Source organism: Oryctolagus cuniculus, chromosome 7 (assembly GCF_051225735.1).
Source record: "Oryctolagus cuniculus isolate XC-2025 breed Fujian yellow rabbit chromosome 7, ASM5122573v1, whole genome shotgun sequence".
Classification (NCBI taxonomy): Eukaryota; Metazoa; Chordata; class Mammalia; order Lagomorpha; family Leporidae; genus Oryctolagus; species Oryctolagus cuniculus.
Genome location: NC_142873.1, coordinates 78248879 through 78262480, shown reverse-complemented (window position 1 = coordinate 78262480; position 13602 = coordinate 78248879). Strand labels below are relative to the sequence as shown.

The 13602-nt window shown below is 38.5% G+C and overlaps 1 protein-coding gene across 24 annotated transcripts in view; it reads left to right on the top strand.

Annotated features, from left to right (window-relative positions):
* Window positions 1-13602, top strand: part of MTF2 (metal response element binding transcription factor 2) — an 81837-nt gene that overhangs the window by 43457 nt on the left and 24778 nt on the right. For 12 of the 24 annotated variants that reach the window (XR_016210896.1, XR_016210898.1, XR_016210899.1 and 9 more), the window contains 8 exons: window positions 1510-1526; window positions 1607-1708; window positions 1831-1912; window positions 4206-4301; window positions 4510-4610; window positions 4946-5094; window positions 11467-11562; window positions 13072-13140. Coding sequence is in view for 18 of the 24 variants with exons in the window: in XM_051857491.3 (XP_051713451.1) it covers window positions 1510-1526; window positions 1607-1708; window positions 1831-1912; window positions 4206-4301; window positions 4510-4610; window positions 4946-5094; window positions 11467-11562; window positions 13072-13140 (712 nt within the window). In the remaining 6 variants the exon portion in view is untranslated. Of the gene's footprint in view, window positions 1-1489; window positions 1709-1830; window positions 1913-4205; window positions 4302-4509; window positions 4611-4945; window positions 5095-11466; window positions 11563-13071; window positions 13141-13602 lie in introns of all 24 variants that reach the window. The other 12 variants (XR_016210897.1, XR_016210901.1, XR_016210900.1 and 9 more) reach the window with 6 other exon arrangements.

Sequence of the window (13602 nt, the reverse complement as noted above, 5' to 3'; positions counted from 1 at the left end):
TGGAAGATCTGTTTCGTTTTTGAAAGAAAATTTTGCTGGATGTAAGATTTTTAGTCTGCCTCCCCCCCCCCCCCCCCCCAGCACTTTGAATTTGTCCTCCCACTGCTTTCTGGCCTTCATTGTTTCTGATGAAAAGTCAACAGTTAATCTTACTGGGATTTTCTTGCATGTGATACATCAGTTATCTCTTGCTGCTTTCAAGATTTCTTTTTGTCTTCATTTTTTTCTATGATGTGATAGTTGTAGATCTCTTTTAATTTATCCTGATTGGTGTTTGTTGAACTTCTTGGATGTAAGCTTTATTTGTCAACAGATACGGGAAGATAGCAGTTAACTCTTTTTTCAAATGTTTTAAATGCATTTTTTTTCAAACTGAAACTCTACACCTATTAAAATCCTCTATCTCCCGCCGCCTCATACTCTTACTCCCATTTTACTTCCATTTCTATGAATTTGGCTTCTCTAGGTACCTCATGTAAGTAGAATTAAACAATAGTTGTCTGATTTATTTCACTTATCATAGTGTCTTCAAGGTTCATCTGTGCTATACTATATTACAGTTTCCTGGAATATATTTAATTTTAGGTCTTGAAATTAGGCATTCCTAATTCTCAGGTATTGAGTTTTTTCCCTCCCCTGCTTGTTTTATTTTTACTAAACTTTTATGCTATTTTAGGATTATTGTCAATGTAATTTTATATGTCATTGTATGTTTATTTAGTGGAAAATTTAAGTTAGATAAATGAAACCATGTGTTGCTTTGGTACTTTGAAGAAAATTCATAGAGGTATACTACAGTGTTAATGGAATGACTAATATGTATTATAATGTAGTTTTGCAGGATATAGTTTTCAGGTCTTTTGCTTAAAAAAGATAAATGCTCTTAATAATACACTTCATTTAAGTATGCATTTATGAAATTTTGGTGGTTCTTTTTTTAACTCTGAATCTGCATACTTAAAGGATTGTGATACACTGTCAATGAAGGCTCAGCTTTTTGATGGATGTATTAAAAAGTGGTGATGATTGCTTATCTGGTGATTCCTTGTAGAAACAGGGTCATAATTGCTCTTCCAGTGAGTGTGGATATACCTGTCTACCCCCAAAGTCACTGGTTAGTGTGTTTTAGCTGCACGTGTCATAATTAAGAGGTTTAAACTTAAGTTCTTAAACCCAGTCATGAGATTTAAGGCATCCTTTGCTTATGACTTAGGGCCTACCTACCTGAACTTTCAGCTGTTATTTTGATGACAGCTGCCCTGAATATGTTATTCAGGGGCTGCTGAATCCTCTTCTCACTTAGGGTAGGCAATGAGTGAATATTGAAAGTTGCTGTCATTTTATTTTATACCCTCTGGAGAACATTTGTGATTTGAGGTATTATTATATTTTTCCTCAATTTAAGGTTTTTAATAAATTGGATTTCTTGATTCAACACATGAAATATATCATTGGTATAAAATAAGCTCTACAAGTAAATCTTAAATAGATTTTTTATTCCCTAAACAGAGACTCTACAGGGGCAGGTAATTCACTGGTCCACAAGCGGTCTCCTTTACGTCGAAACCAAAAGACCCCAACATCCTTGACCAAGCTGTCTTTACAGGATGGACATAAAGCCAAAAAGCCAGCATGTAAATTTGAAGAGGGTCAGGATGTCCTAGCTAGATGGTCAGATGGCTTATTTTATCTTGGAACTATCAAAAAGGCAAGTTACCTTAATATTAAGATAGCTTTTGCTGTTTTGCAGTAAACTTTTAATAATCTTAAAATTTAATTTCATGTTTATAATTGTTAAGAGATTTCCATAAGTATTCCTCTGTATTGCAGATAAACATATTGAAACAGAGCTGCTTCATCATATTTGAAGACAGTTCTAAATCCTGGGTTCTCTGGAAGGACATTCAAACAGGCAGGTGTTACTGTTTCTCTTAAAAATGATTTCTACTGAAATTTAACATGTCATTTTCCAATGTTTGTTGACTATAGTGACTCACTAACACTTTGAGAAGAGGTTAAAGTGTTCCTTTTCCTCATTTTATAAACATGGATCTGGATCTCTAGTGGGAGTAAAACATCTTACACTGCTTCCTGTCTTGTTCTATTAGCTGTGTGTCCCTTTCTGCTTTCCCATGTTCCGGAGGTTCCTGTGGGTTTAATATAGGTCTGTTTATTTGCCTTTTTGTCGTCTTCTCCCCCTTTTCTTTTTAAAAGTGGCAGAAAAGTAGAAACCCAGTGGTATGTGGAGTTAGAAAGCCCTGAAAGTGAAGGATTTGTCCAACAGATGCCCCATACAACTTACTAGTGTAGTTCTTTCTTCCTTGGTCTCTTACATTGTCCTTAGAAAGATAAAGGATTATTCTTTGGCCATTCAATTATTTGTAACACCCTGAAAGGAGCACACACAAACCTTGCAGAAGTGAACAAATTACTCTGAAAACCACAATTTAGCAAATTTCAATGGGAAGTAGATTTAGTATTTTTCTTCTCTGTAAGAAACCTTCTGGTAACATATATATCAAGATAACTTTATATCAAGACTAATAAGATTTTTTAAAAGTTTACATAAATGAGGAAAAATATTTAATGTTAATAAACAGCATTAAGATACACATATGCGGCCGGCGCCGCGGCTCACTAGGCTAATCCTCCGCCTAGCGGCGCCGGCACACCGGGTTCTAGTCCCGGTTGGGGCGCCGGATTCTGTCCCGGTTGCCCCTCTTCCAGGCCAGCCCTCTGCTGTGGCCAGGGAGTGCAGTGGAGGATGGCCCAGGTGCTTGGGCCCTGCACCCCATGGGAGACCAGGAAAAGCACCTGGCTCCTGGCTCCTGCCATCGGATCAGCGCGGTGCGCCGGCCGCAGCGCGCCGGCCGCGGCGGCCATTGGAGGGTGAACCAACGGCAAAGGAAGACCTTTCTCTCTGTCTCTCTCTCTCACTGTCCACTCTGCCTGTCAAAAAAATAAAAAATAAAAAAAAAAAAAAAAAAGATACACATATGCTAAGATACATAAGTTTAAAAAGGACTTTTGATACCTAATGCTGTTTTGGTTTCTGTTACATGCCTGAAATGCTAGTGGCAATATAAATTTCTGTTTTGGTTATTACTTAAGCAGTTGCAATAAATGCATAAAAGTGGTTGTATTATTTCATCTATCTAATCTACTTCTAGTTGTAGTTTTCATAAGAATTCAAAAGAAAAAACTTGCAAAATATTTACTGTAGCTTTATTTTAAGCAACAAAAATTTGTAATGAAGCCTCATGGTAGAGATGAAATGGAGTCTGGCATATCTGGGTTTGAATCCTAGCCTTGGGGCTTTCTGAAAGTTCTTGAGTTAGTTAGCTATTGTCATCTCAATGCAAAGTTATTTATTTAATAAGTTAGTTGTAGAATTAAATAATATGTACCAAAAGCTTAATACAGTGTTTGACCTATTGCACAAAATTATAAATAAAGTTTTAGTTTAATGATTTTGACTATATTGAAATAGACAGGAAGAGAATATTAGAAATGATGGTTGTGTTAGACTGATAAAATCATATTCTAAAATTTTGTGTGTTTTTTCTTGTGTGGATTACAAATGTTTGAGGAAGAAGTGATTTTTTTGGTCCAGGTTAAAAAACTGTGGCATGCCTAATTTTTATTGCAGTGTAATTCTGTTTACGGTACATTGTTAGATACTGTATTTCTGGATTTCAGAAGGTGGAGCGTAACTTATTGGGGTTTCTTTCTTAAATTAATGAATAAAAACAACTTCTGAATCTAGAGAGAAAGGGATAATCTACAAGAACATATCTATTTGCCCCTTTTTTGAGTCTTCATAATATTAATATTACAGGATGAGTGAGTATGTATACATGGATAGATGTGTGTTCTGGAAATAAAGTACTCAGCAAGCCTCCCACGCTCCTCCTCCAGTCTAACCTCTGAGGGTGGGAATATTAGAAATGAATAAGGGAAGCTACCTGAGTGCAATTTAAATTATTCCTTCTGCCAAAAAGCAGTTCAAATTACAAATGTACAGTCAGTTTAAAGCTGAGGAGAAAACAGATAAGGGAGGGTTTTATGTATAGTACTTTGCCATGTGAGGCATTATGATCTGGTTAGTAAATATTGTACATATTGGTTACCCATGAAGTCAAAAAAGTAGTTTTATATGAAACTCTTTATGGCTTTCTTTTTAATGTATGTTTTAAATATTTCAGGAGCCAGTGGAAGTGGGGAAATGGTCTGTACAATATGTCAAGAAGAGTATTCAGAAGCTCCCAATGAAATGGTTATATGTGATAAGTGTGGCCAAGGTAAACATTGATTTCTTTTTATCCTGTGGAAAAGTTTTGTTGTCTACTGAATGTCTTTGAAGATGAATGACAAAAATATTTCACGGTGGTAATTTGAAGATACTATCCTATTTATTCATCTATTGTAAATATATTAAATGCCTTCTTAAAATTGTGTTGCAGTATTTATGAATAAATAGAATTTGCTTTATGCTTTTTTTGAATTAAGGATATCATCAGTTGTGTCACACACCTCATATTGATTCCAGTGTGATTGATTCAGATGAAAAATGGCTGTGTCGACAGTGTGTTTTTGCAACAACAACAAAGGTATTTTTTAAGTGTTTTTGGGCTAAAGCCCTAAATGGAATTTGTAAGACACTAGCAAAGTAATGATGGTGTATGTTGGAAATTTATTTGAATGAAGTGAATGATCAGTGCTGTTAGAGGAGCTGTTTGTTGTTAACTTATAAAGCCTAAGTGATTTAGAATTATTTCTGTACTTACTTTAGTGATATTGGAATTAGGGCAATAATGCTTGTGATACAATAGAAAGTTGGGATGAAAATGTTTTCAGGAGTGGTAAAATTATTTTTGAATTATAAAATTAATGTTTAAAATTGTAGCCTTCGTTCTTTCAAATGATTTTTTTCCCTGTAATGTAGAGGGGTGGTGCACTTAAGAAAGGACCAAATGCCAAAGCATTGCAAGTCATGAAGCAGACATTACCCTATAGTGTGGCTGACCTTGAATGGGATGCAGGTCATAAAACCAATGTCCAGCAGTGTTACTGCTATTGTGGAGGCCCTGGAGAGTAAGTAAATACAGCTATTTAATGCTATTTAAATGATTTTATTTACTTACACTTTTATTTTAATGATTGTGATGTGAGAGTGATAGTGAATTTCAGATACTTGAACATGTCAATAAAATAGGAGAAAAAAAAACCATTATTTACACCCAAAAAAGTTCTCATCTAATTTTTGAACATATCCATGTATTTTAAAAACCTCATGATAATGTTTGATTTTTAGAAATGAGCTGAGCTGTAAATATTTAATTCAAAAAATAAACTATAGAAGGAAAACATACACTGCTAAGGCCCAGTGTGAGGTGTGTTTACCTAGTGTTATTAGATGTCATATTTAATATGATTAACCATTTAGAAACTGGCAAACTTGATATTATCATTTGAGAGAAAAAGAGGCAGTTTGGTATTTAACTATAGAATCAAGGTAAAACTCTTCACAGAATGAAGAGAGAGTATCCATTACTATTCTCTCCTACACATTGAATTTCTTAGGGGTCCATATGTATCATTTTCAGAAGATACAAATAGTTTTCCTAAGTTTTTACCTGAAAATATCCCATCCAGATAAACTAGAGAGTTGTAATGGGAGTCATAAAGACTTAATAAGTAGGATATTTAAACTTAAATCAAGGTATTTGACTTCAACATTCACCATATACTTTGTGTGTTAGCAATATTTTTAGAGTTTTATTTATTTTTATTTGAAAAGCAGAGTGGGACGGGAAAAGGGAGGGAGAAGAGAGAAAAAGAGTAAGATCTTCCATTTGCTGGTTCATTCCCCAAACGGCTGCAATTGCCAGGGCTGGGCCAGGCTGAAGCCAGGAGCCCAGAACTGTGTGTGATTTTCCCACGTGGGTGGTACAAGTATGTAAGCCATCTTTCACTCCTTTTCCAGGCATACTAGCAAGGAGCTGGACTAGAAATGGAGCAGCAGGGACTTGAACCAGAGCTCTGATATGGGATGCTAGTATTTCAGGCAGCAGTTTAACGCACCACACCAAAATGCTAAATGCCTGTGTGTGTTTGGTTTCATTTCTAGGGTTCCCTAATTCTTTGATGGCTATAAAATAGTTATTAATTATCATCTAACAAGATTATAAAAGGAAAACATGAAATTGACTATTCTAATTAATTATTCATCCATAATTATAGACAGTAATTTTGTATATCATTGTGTTTGCCAAGTAAATAAACCAGAGTTTTAACTGAAAATATTTAGAAATTTACCTTTAGCTTCTGATCACTGGTCCTAGTTCTGCTTTTAGAACTAAGCAAATATGTCTTACCCTTCGTAAGTGTAAATCTTCAAATATTTCAAGTCAGCACTTACATTTTCCAATTCTATTATGCATATAGCAATAATAGTCTCTTTTCCATGCTAAATTTCCCTTATATTGAACATTCTTTGTGATGTGATGTCTAAAGTCTGTCTTTGTTCTCCAGTTTGTGAAAAATCACTCTTGAAATAGGATGTCATGATTGCAACATATAGTGTTTCCAGAAATGGAATATAATGAGTCAGTGTATGTTAGAATTCTGGCATTGGGAGGCATCTGTTGTGAAGAGAGATTATATTACCTATTTTGGTCATCTCGTATTCTCTTGATTTATATTGGGTTTATAAGTGGTGAATTTTTTGTTTGTTTGTTTTGTTTTTTGTTTTGTTTTGTTTTGGTGACAGAGTTAGTGAGCGAGAGAGAAAGGTCTTCCTTCCATTGGTTCACCCCTCAAATGGCTGCTACAGCTTGCACTGTGCCGATCCAAAGCCAGGAGCCAGGTGTTTCTTCCTGGTCTCCCATGCGGGTGCAAGGCCCAAGCATTTGGGCCATCCTCCACTGCCCTCCCGGGCCACAGCAGAGACCTGGACTGGAAGAGGAGCAGCCAGGACTAGAACCAGTGCCCATATGGGATGCTGGTGTGGCAGGTGGAGGATTAACCAAGTGAGCCATGACGCCGGCCCCAAGTGATCAACTTCTAACTTTAGTTTTTTTTTTTTTTAATGTAAACTGTTAATAAGCCATGTTGTACATTACATGCTTGTACTACATTGTTTCTTATGTTGAGTTTATACTGATCAACTAGTAACTTTAGTCCTTTTTTTTTTTAATTTTTAGATTTTTAAAAAATTTTTTGACAGGCAGAGTTAGTGAGAGAAAGAGAGACAGAGAGAGTTATAGACTGAGAGAGAGAGAGACAGAAAGGTCTTCCTTCCGTTGGTTCACTCCCCTAATGGCCGCCATGGCCTGCACTGTGCCGATCCGAAACCAGGAGCTGGGTGCTTCCTCCCAGTCTCCCATGCAGGTGCAGGGACCCAAGCACTTGGACCATCCCCCACTGCCTTCCTGGGCCACAGCAGAGAGCTGGACTGGAAGAGGAGCAACCGGGACTAGTACCCGGTGCCCCAACCGAGACTAGAACCCAGGGTGCCGACGCCACAGGTGGAGGGTTAGCCTAGTTAGCCACGGCGCTGGCCAACTTTAGTCCCTTTTTAAAATTTTTTTTTTTTTTTTTTTTTTTTTTTTTTTTTTTGGGACAAGCAGAGTGAACAGTGAGAGACAGAAAGAAAGGTCTTCCTTTGCCGTTGGTTCACCCTCCAATGGCTGCCACGGCTGGTACACTGCGGCCGGCGCACTGCGCTGATCCAAAGGCAGGAGCCAGGTGCTTCTCCTGGTCTCCCATGGGGTGCAGGGCCCAAGCACTTGGGCCATCCTCCACTGCACTCCCTGGCCACAGCAGAGAGCTGGCCTGGAAGAGGGGCAGCCGGGACAGAATCCGGCGCCCCGACCGGGACTAGAAGCTGGCGTGCTGGCGCCGCAAGGTGGAGGATTAGCCTACTGAGCCGCTGCGCCGGCCTAAAAAATTTTGCTTTTTTATTTGAATATTATCTATAGAAAAACAGATAGATCTTCCATCCACTGGTTCATTCCCTAGATGGCTGCAATGGGCAGGACTGGGCCAGATTAAAGCCAGGAGCTTCATATGGGTTCTCTGACATGGGTGGCAGGGCCCCAACACTTGGACCATCTTTTGCTGCTTTTCACAGGCCATTAGCAGGGAGCTGGATCTGAAATGGAATAGCTGGGACATGTACTGGCACCCATATGGGATGCCAGCATCACAGGCAGCAATTTTTCTTTTTTGAAGATTTATTTATTTGAAAGAGTTACACAGAGAGAGGAGAGGCAGAGAGATAAAGAGGTCTTCCGGCCGGCGCCTTGGCTCATTAGGCTAATCCTCTGCCTGCGGCGCTGGCACACCGGGTTCTAGTCTCGGTGGCTCCTCTTCCAGTCCAGCTCTCTGCTGTGACTGGATGGGCCAAGTCCTTGGGCCCTGCACCCCCTGGGAGACCAGGAGAAGTACCTGGCTCCTGCCTTCGGATCGGCGCGGTGCGCCGGCCATAGCACAGCAGCCATTGGAGGATGAACCAGTGGCAAAGGAAGACCTTTCTCTCTGTCTCTCTCTCCCTCACACCGTCTACTCTGCCTGTCAAAAAATAAAAATAAAAAAAGAGGTCTTCTATCTAATGGTTCACTCCCCAATTGGCCACGATGGGTGGAGCTGTGCCGATCCGAGGCAAGGACAGCAGAGAGCTGGATCAGAAGTGGAGCAGCCGGGTCTCAAACTGGCGCCCATATGGGATGCTGGTGCTGCAGGCCAGGGCGTTAACCCACTGCACCACAGCGCTAGCCCCACAGGCAGCAATTTTACCTGCTATGCTACAACTCTGGCATCGTCCTTTTTTATAAAAATTGATATTATTCCAAGTTGTATATCATATACTACATTTTAAAAAAATCATCAGCGAACAATTTTATATTTGAGCCTATTTAAATTTTAATTACTGGTTTCTTGTGTTTTTCTTCCCTATCACCTTATTTTTTAAGGCAGGGATGCTTATAGGAGAATGCTGTAATAGCTAGTGTTTGGTGATGAAAATTATATACAAGTGAATAAATTTTTAGTTCTTTATTCTGTGTCATTTCTGATTTCATGCAATTTTTATTTGTGTTAACATTTTGTAGCACTGCTTAGTTTTTGATCACCTGAAGATTTAAGAAACATTCTGTCTAGGTTTTTTGTTTAATTTTTTTTTTTTTTTTTACTGAAAGAGTTAGCAGAGGCAGAGAGAGAGAGAGAGAGAGAGATCTTCCATCTGCTGGTTCACTTCCCAAGTGGCCCCAAAGGCTGAAGTTGGGTTGATCCAAAGCGAGGAGCCAGGAGCTTCTTCCAGGACTCACTCCCATGTGGGTGCAGGAGTCTAAGCACTTGGGCCATCTTAAACTGCTTTCCCAGGCACATTAGCAGGGAGCTGGATCAGAAATGGAGGAGCTGGGACTCGAACTGGGATGCTAGCATGGCAGGCAGCGGCTTTACCTGCTCGCTATGGCGCCGACCCGCGTCTGGGTTTTTAATAAAAGGAGATACAATCAGTAGGCCTCAAGATTGATCCTTTTCCTTCAAAGTAGGTAAATGTAATTATACGTAATATTTTATGAGGCAGATCATTATTCATTAAGCATCATGAGGATGAGAACTATGAATGTTTTTGTTAAGCACTTAGCAGAGTATTTGGAATGCAGTTAGTATTTACCAGTCACTTGATGAATGAGTGACCTGACCAAATAATGAACTTCTTGCCTTTGCCTCTTTATGGGTTAAAATTAATGGAGGGCTTGGCTGTTGAGAGGAAATACATTATTTAGGAAGAATGTCTTATTTTCTTTTTGATTTTCTTCTTTTTTTTGAGTTTATTTTTTAACTTTTATTTAATAAATATAAATTCCCAAAGTACAACTTTTGTATTACAGCGGCTTTCCCCCCCATAACCACCCTCCCACCTGCAATGATCCCATTTCCACTCCCTCTCCCAACCCATTCTTCATCACCATTCATTTTCAATTATCTATATACAAAAGATCAATTTAATATATACTAAGTAAAGATTTCAACAGCTTGCACCGACACAGAAACACAAAGTATAAAGTACTGTTTGAGTACTAGTTATATCGTTACTTCACATAGTACAGCACATTAAGGACAGAGATCCTACATGGGGAGTAAGTGCACAGTGCCTCCTGTTATTGATTTAATAATTGACACTCTTGCTTTTATGGCGTTAGTAATCACCCGAGGCTCTTGTCATGAGTTGCCAAGGCTATGGAAGCCTTTTGAGTTTGCCGACTCGATCTTTTTTAGACAAGGCCATAGTCAAAGCATAGTCAAAGTGGAAGTTCTCTCCTTTCTTCAGAGAAAGGTACCTCCTTCTTTGATGGCCCGTTCTTTCCTCTGGGATCTCACTCACAGAGATCTTTCATTTAGGTGTTTTTTTTTTTGCCAGGGTGTCTTGGCTTTCCATTCCTGAAATAATCTCATGTACTTTTTAGGCGGATCCGAATGCCTTAAGGGCTGATGCTGAGGCCAGAGTAATTTTCTTCTTAATTTATTTGTGAAGAGAGCATGAGAGAGCGGGTAGATGAGAGAGTATTCCTGTGATTTAGCCCACAAATGTGACAGTGGCTAGAGCTGAAGCCAGGAGCTGGAATGCAGTCTAGATCTCCTACTTGGGTGGCTCAGTTAGCTTGAACCCTCACTGCTGCCTCCTAGGATCTGCATTAGCAGAAGGCTGGAGCTAGGAATCAAACCTAGGCATTCCAATGTGGGATGTGGGGATCTTAACCTTTAGGCTAAATACCTTCTCCTGTCTTATTATTTTCAAATAGGAATATCATCATGTGAAAACCATGTACTAACTAAAGAGAGAGGGTTATCTTTCTTAGAGAAAAATTCTGTTTTAGCATCTTTACCTATCTGAAACAGATCTGTGTATTGAAACAAAGCTAAACCTGTCACAAAACCATTACATTTGTAGAGTCTTTGATTTATAATTAGGTTAGCCAGGTTTATTAAATTACCACATTGTTTTTCTTTATTATATACAAGAATAATGGAAACACAGTAGAAGATATAAAATGGTATGTTTCTAATCTGAAAGCTCCCTAAGGTCATTTTGTATTTGGGGCAATCAGTGTAATGGCTGAGTCTGACCTTTCCTTTGGTGCAGCACATTGAAATGAAGAAAATCCCAGGCTTGTGCTTTGAGAGAAATGTCTTTTACTAGTGTAGGCCAGACGTTGTTGACTAGAAATGGTAGATGCATTTTCAAGGACTTACAAATTTCCATGAATAAAAAATAGAGAAGAGGAATGAAATGGTAGAATTACAAGTTCTTTTTGGAAAGAAAACATCCAACACTAAGTGCAGTAGAAATGTAATATTTTAATCTAAACTGTATTCTAGATAATGCCACTTTGTGGCTTAAAAAATGAACATTTTACTTGATCAAGAAGTTTTAATCCTAACTTTTTTTTCTTATAGCTGGTATTTAAAGATGCTACAGTGCTGCAAATGTAAGCAGTGGTTTCATGAGGCTTGTGTGCAATGCCTTCAAAAACCAATGCTATTTGGAGACAGGTGAGAACTATATTTAAACTTCACTGATTGATTTTTGTGAGCTTATAAATCATGCGTATGGCACAGTTTCAGGTTTCTTTTTTTTTTTTGAAAGAGTTACACAGAGGAGAGGCAGAGAGAGAGAGGTCTTTTTTTTTTTTAATTTTTATTTATTTATTTTTACAGGCAGAGTTAGACAGTGAGAGAGAGAGAGAGAGAAAGGTCTTCCTTCCGTTGGTTCACCCCCCAAATGGCCGCTACAGCCGGAGCGCTGTGCCGATCCGAAGCCAGGAACCAAGTGCTTCTTCCTGGTCTCCCATGTGGGTGCAGGGCCGAAACACTTGGGCCATCCTCCACCGTACTCCCGGGCCACAGCAGAGAGCTGGACTGGAAGAGGAGCAACCGGGACTAGTACCCGGCGCCCCAACCAGGACTAGAACCCAGGGTGCCAGTGCCGCAGGCAGAGGATTAGCCAAGTGAGTCGAGGCACCAGACAGTGCAGTTTCTGGTTTCTAAAAATAAAACAGTAAAGGTCACCTAAGAAGGTAAATATGGAATAATGTACTTAAAATCACATAATTGTTTTGCTTCTGAATATTATTACAGAAAGCTTTTAAGTATTGTTAGTAAAAGAACTTTAAAGGGATAGAGTGACAGAGAGTTGGAAAAGGCCACAGGACCTTGCTATAGACAGAATTCGAATCTTGGACATAAAGAATTTCCAAAACTAGAGTTGATTTGTATTCTATATTAGGGTGAGTTAATTTGCTTTCTATATTAAGGTAATATGGAATAGTGGAGTGAACTTCAGGAAGAAAAAGAGCAATAAATTTACCATCAAAAACCTTGATTTATTATTTTTATAATTTTTTTTATTTGAGAGAGAGAAATAGGCAACAGAGATCTCCCATCTGCTGGCTCACTCTCCAAATGTCCACAATAGGTAGGGCTGGGCCAGGCCAAAGATGGGAGAGGTGGGGAAGTCAATCCAGGTCTCCCATGTGGGTGGCAAGGACCCAACTATTTGAGTGATCACTTGCTGCCTGCCTGCCAGGGTACACAGTAGTAGGAAGCTGGAATTGGGAATGGAGTGGGACTTGAACCTAGGCACTCTCTCTCTCTCTCTCTTTTTTTTTTTTTTTTGACAGAGTGGACAGTGAGAGAGAGAGACAGAGAGAAGCTAAATCCTGGGTTAATTTGGTTTGTTCTGCTTATCTTTTTGACCTTGGAAAGATCAAATTGTTTCCTTTGGGCTTTATCTTGCCAAGTTATTTTGAACATTGAATGAAATGATGTATGAGTCCTCAAAGGACTCATAGTTTAAAAAAACTGTCCCTTTCCCCTCACTATGAACTTTTTTTGTTATTGAAGAAGAAATTTCCTTGGATCAATTGCTATGATTCAAATTGTATTTTAGCTTAACACTCCTTACAGCAATTGTAGGATATTTATTTGTTGACTACAAGCTGTAGTCAACAATTTGTATGTGCCCTAGAATATTCAGTATAAAATGTTTCCCTTTTTCCTTAGGTTTTATACATTTATTTGCTCTGTCTGCAGTTCTGGACCAGAATACCTCAAACGTCTACCATTACAATGGTAAGCATGGGCAGTCTGTTCAGAAAAAAAAGCCATATCCTTACATCTTACTGTTACAAGATGAAACTTTATGTATGCATTTACTTGGTTCAAATAAAAAATTATTTTTTATGCCTGGCTTTATTTTATTTGTCCTAAAGCCTCATATCATCTTATTATTGTTACCTACTTTTATTGCTAAATTGATAAGGCTGCTCATGTTAAATGACATAAATGTAGCTTTTTGATGTCTTGTAGACTTTTCAATATCCTTATTCATGCTTCCATTTCTTTTGGGCCATCAGAATATCATACAGTAGAAGAGATAAGTATATTAAATATGACAGATTGTGCTTCAGTGTAGTAAGTATTGTGTGTGGGAGGTGACAAATTTAGAGATTTAGTAATAAAATGCTTACAGCAATGTTTGTTATATATTTTAGGAACAGATACAATTTTAGCTCATGAATAAAATAAACCTGG